Genomic DNA, 24888 nt, shown 5'->3' on the forward strand with positions numbered 1-24888 from the left:
CCATCGATAAAGAAAAAAGCAGTTCCCAAGAAATCCTCATTTTCCCATAAAAAAAACCAGCAGGTGCAAGAATATTTGTGGCAAACGGTATCAACGACAGCGACCAGACAACAAAAAATTGTCTAAAATTAATATTATGTACCGATTCTTAGTCATGGGTATCAAATAATAAAAAATTACCTAAAAAATTAGTAAATACCTGAAAAAGTACTTAAACCAGTTGCTAGCTTATCCCGAGCGTGACTCGGGCAAGGAGTATGTGTTGCGTTCATGAGCTCAAGTGCTCCTCAGGCAACTCATATGCCAACTTGGTATTGATTTGCCGGAGACAAATTTATTTATGTGTTTGTTTTAATTGACTTACCCGAGCAGTGTTCGGGTGGATAGTCTTGTTCGACAATGATTACCTGCATCTACAAATTTTCTCGCCAAAATTTTACTGTTAAGTGGTTAATATTTTATACGTGCAAATACTTTTTACTCGGGTGAGATTTTAAAAAATTGTATCTGTTTTTGGCTGTTGCAAATGCAGTGTCTCCAATAAAGAAGATGCAGTCTCTATTCACCAAAATTGATAGTAACCTTCGACCCCTAAATAATAATAAAAAACCTCACAGATCGCGAAAACTATGATGGAAAAAAATAATAAGGGCTATGGTATTCTTTTCTTGAGATAATTTTTTTAAAGTTACCAGCTTAACCTCAGTATCAGAATAGACAGTATGTTGCTGGAGGCAACTGTAGTACCTTGGTAAAATACATAATTGAAGTTATTATAATCACCAAACATAAAGAAATCTAAAAAAACTTATTGCTTATACAAAAGATAAGTAGGATAAGTAGGAATAAAACAATGTAAAACTTTTATTTTTATTTATTTAAAATGTACATCAAAGGCTTTTTATGAAAGAATTTATTTTATACTAGCATATATAAATGGTAGCGCTATGAAACCTTATGCATTATATATAATTCATATAATGAAATACTTATAATGCATTCATTGTATTTTATTACACTAGTATTGTAGCACGGCTAAAGAGAAACCATGATCAAATAATATACTCTAATCTTATAATCACATTAAAATCATGGACACCACAATAAAAGCTATTGTAAAAATAATCAAAACACAGTGATTTATTAGTGCAAGTAAAAAGAAGAGAAAGAAAAAACATAAAATACAAATACGAAGATGGATGATTATTTATCAAAATACATACATATCAAAATAATATTAATTCAATATTTATTCAGCTCATTTCAAGCATAAAATTGAATAAAAAAATGGCAGTAGACTTGTGATGTACGATTGAATAAAATATCTTTAAATTCATAGTGGTGGATGATTTTTAATATATTTATGTCAATGAATTTCTTAACAAATAAATTAAAATAAGAAATATACCTAACACAAGCGAGTCAAATTAATATGAATGAACTAAAATATTTAATAAAGAAAATAAATGCCCAATTCCTATTCTATATATTTCCGTTCTCACTTCGATGTTACATATAATCATAGAATTGGGTTTCTGTGATGTCAATTTCAAATAAAAACTCATGTCAATGCATTAATTTCGTAAACTAAGGACTTTAAATATATTTTCTTTTAAATAAAAAGAAGTTTGATTCATTTAATGTTTCCAAGATAAAATTGATGCCTAAGAGAGCAAACATACCAAAAAAAATCTAACTTATCCAATTAGAAATCACTTTGTTTAAATTTCATATGCTTCCACCTAAAAAGTAGAAGCGTATAAATGCTAATGTCATTCAATCTTTCGAGAAATGTATAAAAATATGAAAAATTATTTTTTTATTGTAAATATACCATATTTTTTGATAAAAACACATATTTTTCCTTTGTATAGTTATTACATAGATAATTATTACATTTACTCGTGTGTTTGCCCTCTAGAGTATCAAAATAAAATAATTCATTTTTAATGTAATTTTCAATAAACTAAAATAATTTACTATTCTGACAAAATAAATAATATAATTTGGTTTATAAAAATATCTTGTATTGCAACTGTCGACAGAAACTGAGCTTCATTTTCTTAAAACCTTAAATGGTAAGATTAAAATTAAGTTTATATACAAGTTGTATCCTAACAAGACATCAGTAAAATAAAATGAAATATTAAATTGGATATAATAAGAATAGATGTGTCAATCAAAGAAATAAATTTTAAATTAATAAATATAAATTATTATTCATGACACCATGACAATCAAACCATTATCACAAAATATCAGATATACAAAACATTCAACCATCATTTTGCCACAACTCAAGGCTGACTTTGGTCTGCATTTAACTTTTGCTGCGTTGTAAAGTATACATTCAACAAACTAAATACAAAAACTGTGCAGAAATATTATATAAATATATTATTCAAATAGTTAGGGAGCAATTCTCTAAGAGTTCCGTTAATGTTAAAAGTAAAGTGATCAAATATACTGCCCTATCCCCAATGTGGAAAAATTAAGCCTCTCTTTTAATTTTAGCTGTATACAAGTGCATACTACTAGATTTTTTAAAAACATGGCGGATTATGTTATAAATGATTTTGAGAATACTAAGGCTTTTTCATGAATTATAAGTTACAAAAGTCGTTGCTAAGTGCAGCTAGGTGAAAATAAGTAAAAAGGCATAACCATGTCCAACTATGATATTGGGTATGCGACTGGACTAGCTGATTCCTCTTTAGCAATGAGTATAGTTTAAGTTATTGTATTTAAATATTTAAACTTTAACCTAATAGGGCAGATACAGAATAGCAACCTTTTTACTTGAAAGTTCTGAGGTTAAGCAATTAAATATATATATTTAAAAAAACTACATACTACTAATACATGAAACGTAATATAGCCGATGGTTCAGTAATACATAATATATGTCAAGTTTAACAAATATTTTTTTCAACATTTATCATTGGTTAAAAACATTAAAAAAATTTAAGATGTCAATATTATACAACACAATCAGGTATCAAACAAATTTTATTTGTTGCATAAAAAAATATTTTGATTCTCTCTTGATTTATGTTTAAACTTGCGCGATGTATTGCAGAACCAATGAAGGAACTTTTGTCTCCAAGAATAATATTTCATAGCAAATGGGTTTACAATCAAAGTAAAAACTGTTAAATACATAGTTATTTTGTATTACCGTGTAGCACAATTATTTATTTTATTCTTAAAAAACAGAATAAAAGAAAAATATTGAAGTTATGTTTGCATGCGTAGAAATGCTGTGAAGATGATCATGCGATTTTGTGAAAAGGTCTTGTAGAAGCGGGGATTCACCAGCCAAGTGTGTAGTTGCGAGCAAAATGTCCCATCCGGCGTTTCCGAACTAAAAAACAAAAATTCAAATTATCAAAAGAGTAAAAATGAACATAGTTTGATTACTATCAATTTTACTATTTCCTCCTTTACATTTACTTAATATACTCTATTCCATCCAAAATTGCCAAACAAACGCCTCTTCGCTCCTACTTTGATCATTTTTGACTAGCAATAAAAGAACAACATATTATTTTTTGACATCTCATCAAAGATGAAGACCGTCATCGGCTGGTTTAAGTGATCACTTTACACATGTGTAACATTCACCAATTCTACCCATTATTGACAACCACACTACTCAAATTCTTGGAAGTTCTTTATATATGAACCAATTTAGAAACCTTGTTCTTGAATCACTAGAACTTCACTAGAGACATCTATTGGTGAGATGTAAAGAAGCTTTTTACTAAGCAAAAACTCTTATATTAGTATGTGAGGTCCAAATCCTGGATTATAATCACACACATGAGAAACGCCAGAAAATACCATTTTCATTTTTAAGTATTTGGACACACTCAAAATGTTCTTAAGAACAACTTAATGAATAAGAAATATTAAAACATTATGAAAGTGGTCAATTACATTAGTTATTGTTGGTGGGTAGGTACTGAACCACGAGAAAAATATTTTTCTCAATTTTATTTTTGAACAATAAAAGAGGTAATTTGGATTGCAATATATAATTTATACGCGACTTATACGAGGATATCGGCTGCTCAACGTATGAAGAGCTGAAGAGGGTTTCGGAAAATAGACTAGAATTGCGAAGGAGATGTTATCTATTGCTGCAGACCAATCTGCAGGATCGAGACCAGAGAGAGAGATATTATTTAGGTAAAAAACATATCTTCAGTTCCTACCTTGCACAGATTACATTTGAAGTTACATAGAGGAGCATAATGCAGAGAGCAGGTATGTTTACATATTCTTTGGTTTTTGGATGGAATATAAAAAAAGGTAATTTATATTAAAATTGCAAAATATTTATACCAAAAATGAAGCAACTTTGAGCTAGAAAAATAGATTTACACAAATAACAGTTCCAAATGATCCCTGTGATATTATAAGCAAGTCCAAATTATAAAACATGCCATGAATGGGCTCTATTAGAATGAGTGTAATATGACATTTACATGAGGCCAATTTTTAGAGCATTCCAATAAGCCGAGGCAATATTGGCTCCTAAATAGGTATTTGAGACAGCGGAATATCTTTCAGATAGTTATCTGAGCCAGTTCATCGACTTGAAGGATTTCCAATTTGTGACTTAGTAGATTAGCATCGCAATTGGCCTGATGAAATTGCAGCTTTAATGTACAATCACTTTATGCAATGATATTAAGTGATTAAGCGTAAGTGACTAAGTGTTTTTAATATACAAGACCCCACATTATGAATATTACTGGAACAAATAAGCTGGACGGACATTGTTTACTGTATATAGTGACAAAACAGTCAGTTGATACATGGAAATATCACTTAAAACTTGATTATTTGCAAATAACACATAATAAAAAGTCATAACATGTTTCAATTTTAGTCTTCATTTAGAAACAATTATGAAGCTTTATTTCCATTTTTAAACTGGCAGTTTTGTCGCATTGCGTTTAATGCTAATGGTGGACAGTAGAACATCATAAAACATTAGTCTCATACATAAGTTTGTTCTTCAATTCAATATTTTAGTATATTAAATTGGACAGTCGATGCATGTATTAAATTATCCTTCAGTCAAATTTTCTTACCATAACTGGGTGCCAATAAATCCTACTATAAGACAATCACAATAAATGACAAACTTTTACCAAACTTTTACCAAACTAGGCTGTATGACAGGCTAGCAGTAAAATTTAATACCTGCAGAAAAATCTGATTACTTGAAATTTGCTGTATGATAATACACTTAGGATGGGAAAGGTATTTCTACCCGTTTGGTCGATTGATGCTTAAGGACGGGAAGGGTATTTTTACCTTCTGCGCCGGCCTCATTTCAAAGTCAGAAATGAAGAAATTACATATTTAATGTTTTTATATGAATATTATGTACCAATGTCTTTGATAACAACCATAAGGTCTAAACTATATGTACACAATTATCAAATCCTGTCGCCAGCGGTCCGCAGGCGCAAAAAACACCATCCGAAATGTGTTAACCTGTTGTTATTTCATTAAAAAAATGTTTTAATACATCCAAAATATGCATATTTATTTAAGTTCCTACAAAATATTATTTATTCATTATTATTATTTTCACAATATTTATGACACTATCAGATAAACTATTTGGCTAGTGTTGATATGAATTATAATTAACTAAATATCAAAATTAGTAAGTGTAATCTTTTGGTGACATTCATAATAAGATAAGTAGATAGATAAAAAGACAACTCATTACCATGGTTCAGATACTTTTAGTGATCAGATATTGGTTCAGACAAAATCTGCTAGATAAACAGCACCCAGGATAAATGTTGAAATAAAATTTAAACAAAATTGACTTCAACTTACTTACCATTTTGAATATCTTGACTGATTTTGACTTTAAAGCTGATGAAAATATAAGTAAATATTTGCAGTAGAATTTTATTTAGTTGAGGTTGTGGTCTACGGTTGCACTGACATTTTAGCAGCTATAAATCAATTTGATCATAAAAAAATCTGAGGGTTAAAAAAGTTGCGAGAATCTGTCATTGATATTACAAAATCATCACCTAGTATGCTTCACAAAGACTACTATTTATCTAGCCGATGATTATATTAGAGAAAATTTATATATTTTAGCATTTTCATTTGAATCTTTATTTTGAAAATAACCTTAGAAGGTGAAACAGATATTTCAAATCTAACTGTCTTTAATTTTTCTTTTGATAAAATATCTAATGCGAATTTGCATGAAGAAAATTATACCGACATCATAATAAACTTTCTCTACATTTCATGTGCATATAGTCCCATTGATTGCAGGGGATACATTCTAAACAAGGTCACAATTGGCGAAAATTTGCAAATCCCTTCCTACTGCAACTTATCACCACTTTCTATCGTTTTGATAATTTTACTTTCTTTTCTAAATTTTAAAAGTTATACATAGTGAAATTAATAGGCATGCATTTAACACTGCAACTAAGATTACTCTAAGGTATAGACCCAATAGGCGTACCAGTGTTCTCCTATCTCATTCACATTGATAAATTAACACATATATATCGCTCACTCCTTTCAAGAACGTCATAAATCAAAAATCGTCAATTTTCAGTTGTGCATGTTTTCGGAATGCCCAGAAAATGTACTATATCCCAGCAAAAGCGGCATATTTTTAACTTAATATTTACCCGCTACAGGGCAGAAACTGTTGTTTTTGCAATTTGAAGAAAAGGTATTATTTAAGTATTTTTTTAAATATACTAAATATTTTTCAAATGGAGAAAAAACCTTCAGATTTTACCTAAAAAGATCTGTTACACAGTAAAAAGTTCAATAAGTGGCTTGACATTTATTTTTAATAAATTGTATTATATTTTTAAACATTAAAAACGTTCTCCTGAAAAATCAAGTATTTTGATTTATGACGTTCTTGAAAGGAGTGAGCGATATGTGAGATGTGAATGAACGAGAGCGAAAGATAGTACAAGTGACCACGCATTATGACATCAAAAACAAAAGATTATAATAAAACGAATTAGCCGGGGTCGCCTTGAAAGGAGGTTATCTGTAATTCATTTGTGGTAGCTTACTTGAAAAAAAAAATTATGCAACCTGAAATTATTGGATGTAAGAACGGTAACTGGATAGTAATATTGATTCAATATATTTTTTATGTACATATAAAACTAAATTAATATGTTATTTGGTGAGTGAGAAATGATGCATTATATGAGTGCAAAAAAACAAACTACATGAACGTGCATAATATATTATTGTGCATTGAAATAAGCAAACAAAATAAAGTTCCTACATAAAAAAAATCATTATATGTTGTATTAATGTCAGTTGCTGTAATGTTTTAATGGTTGTATTTTTTTAATTAAAGATACAACTCATTATTTTAATATTCAGAAATGTTAGCATAGAAATGCTGTAAGATTTTCTATTTGTCGATTTAAATGTATTAGACTAGTGTTGCCATATTTTCCCGAGATCCCGTGGGGACATTTTGATAAGGGCAATAATTAATTTAAAGTATTATTGTTTACTTGCTCTGGCTAAATTATCTTGATGGGTAGGGTGCCATTAATAAAGGAGAAAAATAATGACTGACTTCAATTGCTTTTTTTTCAGAGCTCGGAGAATTGACACTTCTCTGTTATCAGATTTTCAGGAAATTCCAGGACCTCAAAATTATCAAAGTTTGGTCTCACTTTATGTTCTCATGTATAAATTATATTCACCATATGTCGACTTAATATCAGGACACATTTCAAGTTGCCGGGACACTACTGTCAATAAAGGTGAAATGAGACAAAATATGGGGATCAGCGGCAACTCTACTCTAGGCTGATTTGACCTATTTGAAATATATAAATATATGCTTTAAGTAATGATAATTATGTAAAATGAACGAATGACGAAAATTTAAAAAAACATATATTATGGGAAATTATTTCTAATCTTATAAGAATTCACTGACCATACCATAATATATATTTTTAATAGTTGGTTGTAACATAATGATTGCAGTGGTGAAGGGTAACCAAATGACTGCATACACAGAGGATGTTTTTGTAAAGTGATACGATTTGGGAATTTTGATTTATTACTGTGATGAAGACTAAAGCGTGAATGTGTGCGTACGACTATGATGTCTATAAATATAGTACATACTGAATCGCACTGGGTAGGATCAGGGACCTAGGAGCTCTTCTGGCCCCTGCGTGACAGGCGTACTGTAACACACAAAACACATAACAAAACAATGCGCAATCGGTCTATCTGCCGTCAAAGGGTGTTAATATTTGTATTGCCATACCAAAAAATATATCAATCGCAAAATGCAATATCAATTTGACAAGGATATCGTAGTCGTACAGGAGAAAGTGACCAACTAACAAAACGTTAAATGTTCAGGAGGGCCATTTAAGTCACTTTAGCTTGGCAAGAAAATAAACATCAATGCAGTTATTCATTTTTAACAAGTCAATATATTAAACTTCCAAGTTTGAAATCCTTTAGGATTTTTTTCAGGGCAATATTAAGCCAATAAGATATCAAATAGTCAATAATCACATTTTTGTAAAAAAAAAAATGCACTTGGTCACTTTCTCCTGTATGACTACGATATTGCCATTTGGGATCTATTATTATTCTATACTAATAAACAGTTATTTAAAATATTTTCTGACATTTGATATGAACAGAACTTGTTGGAATATCCACAAGGCACAAATCAAGGAATTATAATGACTGTTACCATATATGCAAATGCACACATTAAATGAAATTAAAATAATTCTGTAAGATATGCAGCATTATTAGGAAAAATTATATTTAGTCAATTTTATCAAGATTATTTATGACTAAAGAAAAAAATTAACTTTTGATGGAACAATTTCAATTTAGAATTCAAATGATTAAATTTGTAAGTTAGAAATTAAACTCAGGGTGCCTTGAAATGTCGGAATCGTGTATCATACCAATTATTAAGGTTTTTTTTACATTTGAAAAATAAATATATTAATAATCCCAATATTATTTGAAATGCACAATATATACATGAATACAAACATTTTGCAAAATATTTTTTAATGTATGGCAATACTTGGAGCACACATAATATATATATATTTTATTTATTAATTTCACAAATCTAACATATGCATATACATTTCTACAAATAACAAGTCATAAATACAATTCAGAATGCAATACTCAACAGAAAAAACATTATAACTCATATTGAAAATGTTCATTTATGTTTCAATCCACAGGGTAAACTGGGTTATCACAATCGGCAATTTTAAAATTTCACAATAATTTAATATTCAAATTGTGGAATTGTAATCAATGAATTAGAAAAATTACTTACCAAATAGACACTGAGGTATGTACAGGAAAAATAGATTTATATATTTTTTTATCTTATTATAATTTAATTTTAATATCAACTGGTTTCAAGGCTCAACATTAAGTAATTATAGTCTTGAGGAAAAGCTGTTAGCTTCAAATACGGTTGACATTGTAATTAAATTATAAAGTGATATAAACAAGTTTGTAAGGTATAACTAATTTGGTTGATTGTTTGAAGTTTTCAGTTGTTTTATTGTAAAAGGAGTTTTTTGTTTGTTATTCTAGTCACAAATTTATAATATGAGCTATGTGATATATAGAAAACAATCCATTTATGTAATATGTTTTTTTTAAATATATCGTAAATACATTAATACAAGTTATAATGTTTTTATCATGCAGTCACATTGTTATTGAATATTTCAATATGTTATTATTACATATTTAATATTTCCAGGAGAAAACTATGGACACTTGGTAAAAAAATATTGGTTCATTCATTTTCCTAAAAGAAAGGGTATATTAGTCAAAACACATCTGTTAGTAATATAATCTAGTAATTAACATACAAGATAGTATCGTTGCAACCTTTTTGTTTCGTAATGTTTTCATTTCTATTATTTAATGTTATTAATGAATTATTCCAAAACTCTCTGTAATAGCTGGATTTGTTACGATTAGAAAGCGTTTTGTAAATAAATAACAAAAGAGTAATAGAAGCAGTACATTCATCGCTCCAGTAACATATTTTACCCGATAAATGAGTGGAGTTTCCACTACTTTTTAATACTGTTGTGTTCCTTCTACACTCCCCTCGCCGCTAGAAATTAAACGACGACCTCCATGTTAGACAAACTTATTAAATTAACTCAGTACTCGGTTCGGTAATGTCTTCCTAATTGGAGTGTAGCAAGCGTGATTTTAGTGATTCTATAGCATATTTAACTTTAGCAAGAGTTCAAAACAATGTTACAATATGAAATAGCCATTGCTAAAATCAAATGTTGCAATAAAAGAAACACAAAATCACACCCGAACATCAAAGTTATTGCTTCTTCCATGGATAGTAAACGCTGAGACAATATTGTAAATGTAGATATGTAAAGAAAGAGTGATATGATTAAGGATAGATTATCGAATACCAAACGCCATAAGTGCGGCATGCTCCATGTAAAGAAAACACCATAGGGGATGCGTGTTAGACAAAATTTATTATAACTGTAAATTTTGAGCGTGTTTTAGAAGGGTGTAAGTGTTAAAGGTGGTTAATAAGCACATTATGTATACCTGCAATTTGTCAACCTAACAAAAGCCAATATTACAGATTCCCAGGCCTTCAAATTTAATAAGATAATTTCCGAGAGAATCCTTAATTTCTAACGAGAATACTGGAAAAAATAGTAAGCTATGATAAAGATATTTGGTAGTTTAAATAGCCTTTTTAACTATCACTTTCATATTCACTACCTACAATAGTTTAGATGTGTCTGCTTTAACAGCGTAAATTCATACCAAGATAAACCGTATCAATTTTTTTTTCTTCCATAAATTGATATCTGTAATGCCTGATCCTATTTAGAAACAATGATAAATCTTTTTCTGATTAATTTTAATTTTACACTGTATTTAGTTTTGGATATTATTGCAATCTTCAGATTCAAAGTGATTAATTTAACGACCAATTCAGTAGGATTTGGCAGACAAGAAATTGAATAAGACTTAATCGTTTCGGATAAGATCAGACACGAGATTACATCGGGCAAGTGTACATTTACAGTTGTAAGATTAAATTGAAAGGCACCACTGGGAAGTGTTGCGTTAGAGAAGCGTGTTGTTATGCCAGTAGCATAATTCACCTATCCTGACCTTTATTGGATGCGTGCCGACTTCCTATGGAGATTATTAAAGAATCTGAACTGAAGCCTCAGGGTTAGATCTTTCCGTACTGCAAAGGTAATACAGAGTAACAAAACATAGTTTCTCATCCAATACTCGTAATGTCATGTATGTGGAAATATGTGTAAAAAGTTTGAGTACTGTAGATAATCGCGTGGTTTTTATTGTGTGTAGTCATTCTTTATGTAAACATACTCGTCACAAATGTGAAATGAGCACTCATCACAAACTTCTTCGCCATTCTGGAAATGCTTAAATAGACAAGAAAAACAAAAAACAAGGCTCTATTTACACCGGTTACAATCTCATCTAGTATGTCAGAGTATCGAGGACACACAACACAATGAGTGAGAACAGTACATACTATAAACAAAACCTAAATCTTTCAAAACAACGTTAACAAATGAGATGGTGGCAATGCACTATGAAAGTTTCCGAGGATGATTGTGAATGTGGCAACGCTTGCAAAGCTTAATAAGCTCAGACAGAGCTACTCACGAATGGGGATTCGGATTGATGTCCAAAGGAGTAGCCCTCACAAAATTATCTTCTTTACTTTCTACCGATTCCGGAGGTTCAACGACTTCTTGCGGTTTGTCTTTTTCGTCGGTTTCAGGCTTTGGAATCTTTACGACTTCCGTCACCTCCTGTTCAGCCATTTTCGAGCCTTCTTGCGGCAATTCTGGCAAAGGTTCTGGAAGTGTCGCAACCTCGGAGCTTTCTACCGGCGGTACGATAATATCCTGAGAAAGCGTTTCCTGTTCTGTTACGCCCGCCTGCGGAGTGCCATCCGCTTCAATCGCGCTCGGAGGAGTAGACAATTCCTGAGTCTCTTTTCCCTCGCCAGACTCTAAATCCGCCTTGGCGTTGTTAATCAAGCTAGCGCGCGGAAGTTTCAAGTTGAATGTCGCGTTTACTCTGTTTTTGAGACGGAAATCTGCAAATGCAGCCAATAAATATAATCGCAAGAACCAACAAGGGACATGTAACAGCATTCACGCATTCACATTGGGAGAGCAGACTCTGCGGAAGTATGAAAATGAAGTTGTGCAACATCCAGATACATATTTACATTTGAATTTGTAGCGACATATTGTCGTGAAATGTTATGAAATGGATGAAGTTAGTAAGTCGTGAAAAAGATCTTAAAAGTAGGGTACACTGAAAGAAAAAGAGAGTCATTTAAGATATGGATGGGTTAAATGGGTAAACATGGATAACATTCCGTGTCATTCCTACTTCCGGGGGGGTTGACACTTGAACAGGGACGAAAGCTGAACTGTTTGTTATTGAAAAGAGGAAACATATGTATTTTTATTGAAAAACTAACGGAAGGTAATGTCACAAAGGCATATTTTCAAAAACAGAATGACTTAAATATCAATAAAAATTATAGATTTTAAAAATAAAATAATGAGTGGCTACTACAGCATTTGTGAAATTATCTCTAAGAAATTATTTAATCTAACCAGCAATGCTTTGAAAATAAATCTTCCGCTTAAGGCAGTGGTATACCGAGAGAAGAATTACAAATTCAATCTACCAACTGATCAATTATAATTGAATCATGGAAGTCAAATAGTGTGAAGTCCAAATTTTAGAAAAAAATATTTTATAACTGATAATAGTGTATTTTATAAAATTGTATACCTATTTTTGAAAATACGCTGCCTCCTAAATAGCAATAAATTTCTTAATTTTCAAAACTGTAAAGCGGTGGACTTTTTGATTTCCGAGATTGAATTATTGATATAAAAAATTAAAGATAAGTATGAAAAACTAATAATAAAATAAAACTGTCAAAAAATTACAGATAATAAATTTTCTATCAGATTTATCAAAATTATCTACAAACTGATTTGTCTACAAGTAGTAAATGGAAAAAATACGAAAAAATAATAATATATAAAATATGCAACAAAAAGTTTTTTGGTATACCGCCGGCTTGAAGCAAGTGTCTTTAGTTTAAAACTTTAAACTAAACTAAAAAGCATTAAGATTTGTTTGTATTTATTTGTATAAAATGTGTGTCGATAGATAATTTATCAAATGAAGTGAATTTAGACAGATTTGATTTGATAATGCGAGAATTTGAGTGAATGTTATGAGTGATAATGAAGGAAAGGCGTTTCAAACATTTGGGAGTCGTTCGGAGAGTAAAAATCACGTCCTCAAGATGCTTTCAACAATAAAGATATTTTACCTTTCCGAAGATTAACAGCTTAATAATTATGTAAAGTTAATAAAATATAATGCGAAGGAAACAAATAAATGTCTATGAAGAGAGTTTATGATGAGCTTAAGTCACTTTAAGGAGTGTGGTTGAATGTGAGGATGTCCTAGACAGATTACTCTTCGTGTCTGCAATGGTCTCGGGCCAAACCTGGATGAAACCAACATCCGTAGCGTTAATACTATCACCATACCCCCCACAGACATACAATCCTAAATGCTTATAACAATATTTTTAAATAATTGCCAGAGTAAAAATAGAATTTTTTTAAACATGCCAAAGAAATGACAAAAAAAATTCTAAATATATCTTTAATTCTTCAAATCATTGAATGAGTATAACAACAACATAAGTTTTCTTTTGTTTGTAAAAAGTAGAGGTAATACTTTATTTAATGATATTTATTTATTTAATTGAATCTGATAATATATCATCGCCTCAATCTGTAAAGTATCTAACTCCAAATCGACCTGCTTTCCAAAAGAGTGTAAAAATATTACGTATATCGCTCACTCCTTTCAAGAACGTCATAAATCAAAAAACTTGATTTTTCAGGAGAACGTTTTTAAAGTTTAATAATATAATACAATGTATTAAAAATAAATATCAAGCCACTTATTGAACTTTTTATTGTGCAACAAATCTTTTTAGGTAAAACCTGAAGGTTTTTTCTCTATTTGAAAAATATTAAGTATATTTAAAAAAATAATTAAATAATATATTTTCTTCAAAATGCAAAAACAACACTTTCTGCCCTGTAACGGGTAAATATTAAGTTAAAAATATGCCGCTTTTGCTGGGATATAGTACATTTTCTGGGCATTCCGAAAACATGCACAACTGAAAATTGACGATTTTTGATTTATGACGTTCTTGAAAGGAGTGAGCGATATGTATAACAATTTTATGCTCTGCTAGAATATGACCTCAGATGAAGTTAGGCACTTTATAGATTAAGCTCATTGTGACTTATGTTGCTATTGTATTCACATTACATTTAACATTTGTATTGCCTCAACTGGAAATACTGATTCAATACTGGGAGTGTCGATTTAAAAAACAACAGTGTGTACAGTATGTAAATTTCACTAAAGTGAAATAAGTTTATAAAGCAGAATGGAAAATAGCAGGAATATGAAGCACCTTTTCCAACATAGATAAACATACATTAAATCCTAAATAAAACAATTTTTCTCTAGTAATCGGAGCTCCAGCCTAAATCATAATTTAAATATTAATAAAACAGAGTTTATTCCACCATTTCCCACAGCTGAAAATCAAAAATTCATAAAACATAAAAATTAAACACAATAAATGCAATAAAATATTTGGAATTTTATATATTAAAGTTTCCAACACGTAAGATGATAAATATTGCCCCATACATATATTTCTTCTTCTCTCCAATAAGGCACTTCTTAATCAACACTTTATCACAATTTCAAAAATTATAAAAATTAATCTACAAAAAATTTGACAATTTTATGTCTTTTTTATTTTGTTAAAAAATGTTTTCAAATTGCAATTTTTGATGGACTAATTCATTAAAAAAATATCTCAAAAGAATTCAAAACCCATACATATAAGGATTCAAGAATTTTAAGAATGAAAAAAAATGTTTTGTTTAAAAAAAAACCCTTATCCGCACGCCAATGGTGCATAGGGCACTGCGTCATATAAACGCAGTGTTATCTTGATCGTTTACACATGAAGGAAAGGTGATCAGCCCTCCGCTTCAGGTACCAGTCCAGGGTAATATTGAATAAATATGACAGTGAAAAAATCACTTATATTTATTTTACCCCCCTTGGGAATCGAACCCGGGACCTCCAGAACGGTAGCCGAGCATGCTGACCATTACACTACGGAGGCGGATCAAAACGGATGTTTTGTTTTATTCTCATAAAATATGTACATATAAGAGCCAATAATACATAGCATCCAGAAAACTGGTTTTTGCATTGAAAGGGATATATTACAGATTACCTCTACTAGTTTTCTGTTGATAATATTAGCTTGATTCATAAATAAGTTCAATTTTTTTATTAACGGGTTCGGCTACCAGGAATGTCTCGATTCCTGGGAGGATTAAGATAAATACAAGCGATCTAGTACTTGAAACACAGGACTGATCACCTCACTTTTATGAGATTAATAATAGGTTTACACTGGATCCATTTGATGCACCATTGGGTGGGTCAGAAAAAGTATAAAATCATTAGTGATCTGTAAGACTGGTCAAGCTTTCATCTGATTGGGGCAAAGAACTATTAACGACAGCCTAAACAATCTATTAAAATAATAAATCAGTCAACAGGGACCTAAAACGACCCTAAATCAATTATGTACATATTTTGTTGCCATGATATAAAATAGGAAATAAAGCGGCCAGAGCAAAATTTTTATATTTTTGGTTGTAGTATACCATATTTCATTACTTAAATGTTTCATTAACCTGTCCAGGAGTGAGTTTTAAAAAAAAAAAAATTACCTTTTATAATTTATATCATAGTCGATGCTATAGCATCGCCTACGCCTATAACGACTATTGCTTACAAGCAACATATTTTCTTGAATTAAAAAAAAAACATTTACACCAGTAAACATGATTTATTGCAACATTGCCAATTTTGACATAAATCATGTTTTAAACATGTTTTGGTATATATGTATATCTAGTCATAAATTATATTTTGTATTGGTCGTATATATACGACCTACTCCTGGAAAGGTTAATAAAAAATGTAACTTATTTATGAATCAGCCTAATAGTTGTGGAGGACATTATGTGGGATGGATATGATACTCACTCCTGTCAATGTTCTTCTGCAGGTGGGAAGCGATTCTGTGGCGGGCGTCACTGTACTCCAAATGCAGGCCCAGTCGCACTAGGGTTGGGTTCTGTTCCACAAGTTGGGTGATTTCCATTTCTATCTTGTTACCAAGAACGGACGATCTCTGAAATGACGGCCAGAATAAAATATATTGAAGCTAGAAGCAATAAGATTTGCATATTAAACTACAGTGTTGGAGAGCAAAGAATACAACACCATGTCAGCCTTTTTTCATATTAATAATGAAATATTTTCAACTAACCTTCTTCATCTTCACATCCGCACCCGATGGTGCATAGGGCAGTGCATCATATAAACGCAATGTTATCTTGATCGTTAGTTAACACACGAAGAGAAAGTGATCAGCCCTTTGCTTTAGGTACCAGTCCAGGGTAATATTGAATAAATATTAGAGTGAAAAAATCACATTTATTTATTTCACCCCCCCGGGAATCGAACCTGGGACCTCCATTACGGTAGCCGAGCATGCTGACCATTACACTACGGAGGCGGAATCTAGATGTTCATAATTTAATTTTTATATAATTTCTTCACATTCTTTCTCACCACCCTGTAGACAAGTCTCTAAAATTGAGATATTGTAGTTGTTTTTTAGTCATTGTAACAAACCTGATTAGCTCCCCGGAACTCCTCCACAGTTTTGGTCTTGAGTAAGGACTGCACGAGGCGCACAATGAGTGGCGGGCTGATGAAGTTGGTCTCAACATTGACCACGCGCACCGTGTTGTTCCTCTCCAGGGCGTCGGCGAGCAGCGCGGCTGTCCGGTCCGTCAGACCGACGTTGGTCAAGGATAGCACCTCCAAATGGGTGTTCTGGATTAGGGCGTCAAATAAGTGCTGGAATTTCTCTTCACTTATGTTCTGGAAGGGAAAACAAGGATTTATCAGATCGATACATAATGCCAAATGTAAGTCTTCTTCTCTCCTTGTTTTTGGATTGCTAAACCATAAAACAACTCACTGACTTTATTCCGACTACAGGTTTTAAAATGCATCTATCTCTACATTAGAACATTTACTTTTACCAACATATGTAGTACCTCCACGTATTCAATAACGTGCAAATGAGCTGTTAATTATATCATGTGTCAAGGTGCAACAATACTATTAAGGCCCAGTATTGGTTAAGTCGCAGCTTAATTTTCTCCAAATCTGGTAATATTTTATGTAATTGATTTTTTCGCATTGAAAGAATAATTTTTTTTTTTAAAATAATTATATGGTTTTGAAAAGAGAAAATGGGTTTTTGAAAGGTAAGGAGTTAAAAAAATATATATATAAATATTTTTTCTATATATATTCTAAAAAAAAAAACAATATAATTTTTTTTTAAATCGGGTGTGAACAAACATGTGACCTCTCTGGTAGTCTCCGATGGAATGAATTCTGTGCTTTCGAATATCCCCTTAAAACATTTATTTGCATGTCATTTCGTACATGGTATAGTGCTATGGTGTTGTTTGTAAGATAAATTTAAGGTTAATGGTTATAACTCCCTGAATTTAAATTATGCTTTTGCAACGTCTCTTAAATTATTCCTATTTCTGCTTATCAGCAACTGTAATTCTAAAACTATTGATTGATAGCTAAAGATTAGAAGATAATTTTATATATATTTTTCTTCTAATGTACCTAATCAATATAATTAGATAATTATACCTAAATAAAAACAGAATTACGGTTATCTGATATTAATATAAAATTTTATAAAATATTTTATCACCTAAAATATAAGAACTAAGATTAAATTCTTATCAGAAAAAAATAGGGCTCATTTATTTTCCTTCTTTATCGTAGAATAAAGCTAGCTAGATAACAAACCTATTTTTCATTCGCATGTTATTATAAAAAAAACAACAACATTTGACATAGATACTAAGTACATATTTTTGTAAAATATATTTATTATATTCCTAATGCACGTACACACAAGTTTCTGTATATCGCTCACTGCTTTCAAGAACGTCATAAATAAAAATCGACAATTTTCAGCTGTGCATGTTTTTGGAATGCCCAGAAAATGTACTATATGCCAGCAAAGAAGCATTTTTAAAACTTAATATTTAAACGCTACAGGGCAGAAGGTGTTGTTTTTGTATTTTGAAGAAATGGTATTATTTAATAATTTTTTTAAATATACTAAATATTTTTCAAATGGAGAAAAAACCTTCAGGTTTTACCTAAAAAGATATGTTGCACAGTAAGAACTACAAAAAGTGGCTAGTAATTTATTTTCAATACATTATATTATATTTTAAAACTTTAAACACGTTCTCCTGAAAAATCAAGTTTTTTTATTTATGACGTTCTTGAAAGGAGTGGGCGATATATTATACATTGTTTTACCGCACATTTGTCTGAGGGATTGCATTTTGCCTGCATTCAGTCTGCTTTCATCCTTCTTTTCTCCATGCTTCGCTTCTATACCTTGATATTATTCCAGTTGAGATCAATCAGTTTCTGGTCATCATCCTTGACTTGCTTGATGGTGGACTCGGGATCCGTGGAGTTGGGCGGGTCCTGGGGGAAGAACTTGGGCTGCGCTGCCTTGGTGATGCCGTCCCAGCCGAGTCCCACCGGCTGGCCCTTGTTGAGGAGCGAGGCGTGGTACTGGTCCTGGTTCATCATCGAGTGGAAACCGAGAATGGCTGCAAAAATACACACATAATATTATAGGACTGATTTATTCATTTTTCTCTTATTTTTTGACATCTCATCAAAGATGAAGAAGAATATGGAAGTCTGGGCATTTACGGGGCTTACGACCGTCATAGGCTGGTTTAAGTGATCACTTTACACACGTGTAACATTCACCAATTCTACCCATTATTGACAACCACACTACTCAAATTCTTGGAAGTTCTATATACATTTTTCTCTGTTAGACCCAAGTTTTTTTTAACCTGTTAACCGGGCGGTCCACTGTCCAATTACGCAACTTGCAACGGGCGCGAATACTGATTCACTCCATGTCTTAAATTCATGTCGAGACATGTATGGATGACTAATACCTTTGTTGTTCGAAAAATATACATCCATATGTATAATATAATAAACATATATTTGAAGGACGTATTCATATGTTTTACCCGTACTTGATATTGTTTACGTTTGACGTATTTATGCGTCCCGCCCGGTTAACAGGTTAAAAAATGTATTTTCTTTAGATTATTTTTCTCAAAAAAAATGTTTGTATTCTTACAATGTACATAATTTTTTCAGGTACATAACCCTAAGCATTTAAAAATAAAAAGAAGCTGGGCAGTACGGGGGTCAGATTTATAAAGAATATATTTTAACATACTAGTCTGCCTCCGTAGTGTAATGATAAGCATGCTTGGCTACTGTACTGGAGATTTCTAGGAGGTGGGTCATATAAATAAAAGTAATTTTTTCATTCTAATATTTACTCAATATTACCCTGGACTGGTACCTGAAACGGAGGGCTAATCACCTTTCTTTCAAGTGTTAACAATCACACAATAAAACGCTGTGTTTATATGATGCAGTGCCTTATGCACCATTGGGGTGCGGATAAGGATTTGAAGTGAATACAAAATATATGGTGATAAATATGGGCAATAATGAGCAGTAATTACCAGCCAAGTCAATGATTTCTTCCTGCGAGGCGTCAGTAAGGGCACTTTCATATTCATCTCCCAAATCTATTGCTATTTGTTCTTCCGCTTCTCTCATCTTTATACTTTCAGGAGGTGGCGACCACTGGAATTAAGAAAAGTAAAGAATATAAGTTAAGTCCTTTAATTATCGACATTTTTGTGCAAATTTTATTTGTTTTTAACAGCGAATTTCAGTCTCCTCATTTACTGTGTGTTAAAATGACTTTTTTAAAAACCATATTTCGTTTAAGTTTTTTATGATCTAGGACACCCTAAGCGCATAACTTAACATGTGACTCACTCCTTTCAAGAATGTCATTAATCAAAAATCGACAATTTTCAGTTGTGCATGTTTTCGGAATGCCCAGAAAATGTACTATATACCAGCAAAAGAGGCATATTTTTTACTTAATATTTACCCGCTACATGGCAGAAAGTGTTGTTTTTGCATTTTGAAGGAAAGGTATTATTTAACTATTTTTTTAAATAAACTAAATATTTTTCAAATGAAGAAAAAAACCTTCAGGTTTTACCTAAAAAGATCTGTTGCACAGTAAAAAGTTCCACAAGTGGCTTGATATTTATTTTTAATACATTTTATTATATTTTTAAACTTTGAAAACGTTCTCCTGAAAAATCTGGTTTTTTGATTTATGACGTTCTTGAAAGGAGTGAGCGATGTGTGTTACTATACTAAAAATGAATTTTGTACATTGAACAAAGGTGTTAAAACACCATTTTATGTATCCAATAAAAGTATACAAATGTATTAAAAACATTTGATATTTGGACCCTACAGTATTAAAAATTTAATCTCAACAGAATAAGTTGCTAGAATCATCTATGTGACGGTTAAATCAAAATATTCCTAGAATTACAACATAAGTCGACCAATTTTGGCTATATTCATTTTGCTGAATATTATGTGACATTTAATACAAGGTGTAAAATGTTTAAAATGATACAATAATTCTATTCACTTTTCAGCATCATTATTTAAAAAAATTATATTCGTAATATTAATTTTTTAGAGCGGATTGATAGCAATAAATAAATCACTTTAAATATTAAACAGTCGTGAAGCAGTACGATTAGTCATCAGTCTCATCAAGAATATGATAAGATTATTATATAAAACGTAATAATCAATAACGTTTAACCTTACTTTTATCTGCAAAAGATAAATTAACTTATGCTTGAATAATTACTATAGAGGAACAGATACATTAATGTTTAATCGAATACATGACCTGATTAAATGTACGTAATTAAAATAGATGGTACTCAAAGGCGTATGTAATAAATTTAAGAATTTTTTAAAAATCTGTTGAATTATTTATCAATATCAACTAACAAAACCTCAAAAGGAGTTATAGATGATAAAAGATTTTGTAAAACAGCCTAGATCCATAATTTCTTTTAAAAAAAAAACCTTTTCTATTAAAATTTAAATATGAATGTATAAACAGGCAAACCGGTTTATCATCTTTAAATAACAGGTGCTATTAATAAGTGTTATTAATTTGTGACCCAGAATATTAAAAACAGATGATCAAATAACAAATACACTTTATTTTAAAACATTAAATTTTACTTATTTTTTTTTTTTACAAAAATGTTAATAAAATTAGTAAATAAACACTCACCGAGATTTTTACGTCTACCGGTTTCGAGACGTACCCGTCTCTTCGTCAGGACAATCACTAACACAGCATGCAAACAATACTACCCTTCACCATGTTTTGTTGAAGGGTAGTATTGTTATAATACATAATTATATATAATATTGTATAATATTAATATAATATTGTAATAATACTACCCTTCACCATGTTTTGTTGTTTGCATGCTGTGTTAGTGATTGTCCTGACGAAGAGACGGGTACGTCTCGAAACCGGTAGACGTAAAAATCTCGGTGAGTGGTTATTTACTAATTTTATTAACATTTTTGTAAAAAAAAAAATAAGTAAAAATGACTAACCACAAAGTAAATGCTTTAAATATTAATAATATTGAGAATATTAAATTTTACATTTACATTCTTTTTAATGAAGAAATTACATACCATAATAAAAGGTGGTATATATAATTCTATAAATAACTTGTGTCCGTATTTTAATAGGAGTTAACTATATATGCAGAATCTACACACATGATATGCTAATTTACATATTGCAGAGTCCTATATGTAATATGTAGAATATATCAAAAGGCTCGAGTGAGATCACACATAGGAATGTGATGTCATACACTGCTATAAAATTACTATTCATATAATGTACATAATATTTATATCTTTAAATAAACAGCACCTTGTTTTTGGTGCTATTTTTTATTAGTCTAAAGCAGTCATGCTCAACCTGTGAACTGCGAGCTGAAACACTTCACTAAAATTGTTGTATTTAGTTTAAATATGTAGATAAATAACAAAAAAAAACTGAACATTAATGAATAATTGATTTCTTTGTTGGAGAAAAACATGGAAAATGTTTTGACACATAGCATTTTTACTTTAAGCTGATTAAAAATAATTACACTGTGAACAAAGTTTAAAATTGAGTCTGACAAATTTCATATAAACAGTATTTGAAATTTTTTGTAAAACAATAATTAAAAAAAAAAAAAACATTTAAATATGACAAGAAGTCAGTTGAAAAAGAGCTGCCTTTCTCGTACACATGACAAGGGTGTTTGTAACTCAACAGGCAACCTATTCCATCTCAATATCGAGAAAAAGAACTATTAAAAAAATACACACTTTTGATTCATTAAATGTGCCTACAAATACAGGATTATGAATCCAATCAATACAGTCTGACTGCTAATATATAGGGAAACAAACACTCCCCACTTCGCATATTTCTTGTAGGGGGTGTGGAGCGGTGTGAAGGGTCCTGATATTTTTAGGATATGATGGGTTTAATGAACAACATAAATAAATAATAAAAAAAATAGTAAATTACCTTCTTCCCTCTGATGATACCGGCAACGAATGGTTTTAATTCAGGTCTGTCTGGTGTTTCGAGCGCTTGTTTGTTTATGTGTTCAATTAGTTTTTTCCTATTTAGTGGTCCCGTTGGATCCTTTTCACAGTCATAACTATTCCTCTGTGAGGGGGGTAAAAAGGAATCCTGAAACAAAATATAAAACAACGATGAATATATTTTTGGTCTTCTCATAACAACAAACGGATGAAGACAAAATACAACTTATAAACTAAAGCAAAACTTTAGAATACACAAATAATAAAAATTAAAAAACTTAAAACATTGAAAAAGCATAGAGATGGTACTTCGATAAAAGAGATTCTTGTAAAATTATTTTTCAAATCTCAGTAGTACACCATTAGTTTATATAAAAAATTAATCGATATTAGACCTATGATGTCCGCCTCCGTAGTGTAATGGTCAGCACGCTCAGGTACCGTTCTGTAGGTCCCGGGTTCAATTCCCACGGGGGGTCAAATAAATAAAAGTGATTTTTTCACTCTAATATTTATTCAATATTACCCTGGACTGGTACCTGTAGCAGAGGGCTGATCACCTTTCCTTCGTGTATTAACGATCAAGATAACACTGAGTTTATAAAATGCAGTGCCCTATGCACCATTGGGGTCCTATGATTAAATCTTCTATTCTTTACCCGTACTCAACAGCACAAACAACAATGCATCTAATGCAGTGCTAAATTGATCATCATTGTCACAAAGGCAAGGTGACCAATCGTGCATCTCAACCATTCTAGGGTAAAAAATATTATTTGATTTATTTTGACTGCTGGAAATCGAACCAAGACCTTCATGCACAATAGCCAAATGCACTGACCACTACGCGACAGAGGTGGAAATAAATAGATTAATATGATTACTATTAATTTGGCAATTCTTAACGAAACAATATAGTAATAAAGTCAATTTTGTCAATAAAATTATGGAAAGTAAAAAAAGTTTTCTTGACACAATGAGTAATAACTGTCACACATAATGTGAGACAGTTTTTCCCGGAATTAGTCCACATTATTTATGATTCCATATTCATTATATTCACTTAACTGTTCACATTAATGGTGAGATTTTTTTAGTAAATTACAGACCAAAGAGTAACAGACAGGCACAGTTATATTTTGAAGACCTAAAACATGATGAGTTTATTAGAAATGTGATAATTTGACTTTAAACTAAAAAATGGAAGTTTGAGTCTCTCATTAACACGTTTTCGACCATCATCTGACACTACTTGGGGGACTGCCAAGTTATTTAATTGCCTTATTGAATATTGGCGGAAAATTAGTGGTTTTTATCAAATCAACAGAGAAAGTAAATTTGATAGTATGCATATACATATCGCTCACTCCTTTCAACGTCATATATAAAAAATTGGCAATTTTCAGCTGTGCACGTTTTCGGAATGCCCAGAAAATGTACTATATCCCAGCAAAAGTGGCATATTTTTAACTTAATATTTACCCGCTACAAGGCAGAAAGTGTGGTTTTTGCATTTTGAAGAAAAGGTATTGTTTAATTATTTTTTTAATATATACTAAATTTTTTCAAATGGAGAAAAAACATTCAGGTTTTACCTAAAAAGATTTATTGCACAGTAAAAAGTTCAATAAGTGGCTTGATATTTATTTTTAATACATTGTATTATATTTTTAAACTTTAAAAACATTCTCCTGGAAAATCAAGTTTTTGATTTATGACGTTCTTGAAAGGAGTGAGAGATATGTACATAGCATAATAATAAACTAGAATCAGGTTGTGGTCCGGTGATAAGTGTCACACACTCTGAATTAGAGTTTATGAGTGTCATAATTCAATTCCCATTTTCAAACACAAGCCCTGAGGCTTGCCTGACTTGAATTGCTGTTTTAATATCATTAAAAAAACATTTTAATAATTTAGCTCTACAGAAATAAAGAAGTT

General features: G+C 30.9%; 1 protein-coding gene across 13 annotated transcripts in view; it reads right to left on the reverse strand.

The window, feature by feature from the left end:
• Positions 1-859: 859 nt before the first annotated feature.
• Positions 860-24888, reverse strand: part of tmod (tropomodulin) — a 119489-nt gene continuing 95460 nt past the window's right edge. For 5 of the 13 annotated variants that reach the window (XR_015838343.1, XR_015838344.1, XR_015838346.1 and 2 more), the window contains exons 3-11: positions 22928-23095; positions 19944-20067; positions 18772-18992; positions 16954-17205; positions 16300-16447; positions 11755-12193; positions 10114-10180; positions 8179-8240; positions 860-3364 (exon numbers count right to left, since the gene is read on the reverse strand). Coding sequence is in view for 5 of the 13 variants with exons in the window: in XM_088268346.1 (XP_088124472.1) it covers positions 11229-11305; positions 16300-16447; positions 16954-17205; positions 18772-18992; positions 19944-20067; positions 22928-23095 (990 nt within the window). In the remaining 8 variants the exon portion in view is untranslated. Of the gene's footprint in view, positions 3365-8178; positions 8241-10113; positions 10181-11226; positions 11306-11754; positions 12194-16299; positions 16448-16953; positions 17206-18771; positions 18993-19943; positions 20068-22927; positions 23096-24888 lie in introns of those variants that run through there. The other 8 variants (XR_015838348.1, XR_015838349.1, XM_088268348.1 and 5 more) reach the window with 6 other exon arrangements.

Source organism: Brachycentrus maculatus, unplaced genomic scaffold (assembly GCF_059751285.1).
Source record: "Brachycentrus maculatus isolate JH-2025_06_01 unplaced genomic scaffold, ASM5975128v1 h1tg000322l, whole genome shotgun sequence".
Lineage (NCBI taxonomy): Eukaryota > Metazoa > Arthropoda > Insecta > Trichoptera > Brachycentridae > Brachycentrus > Brachycentrus maculatus.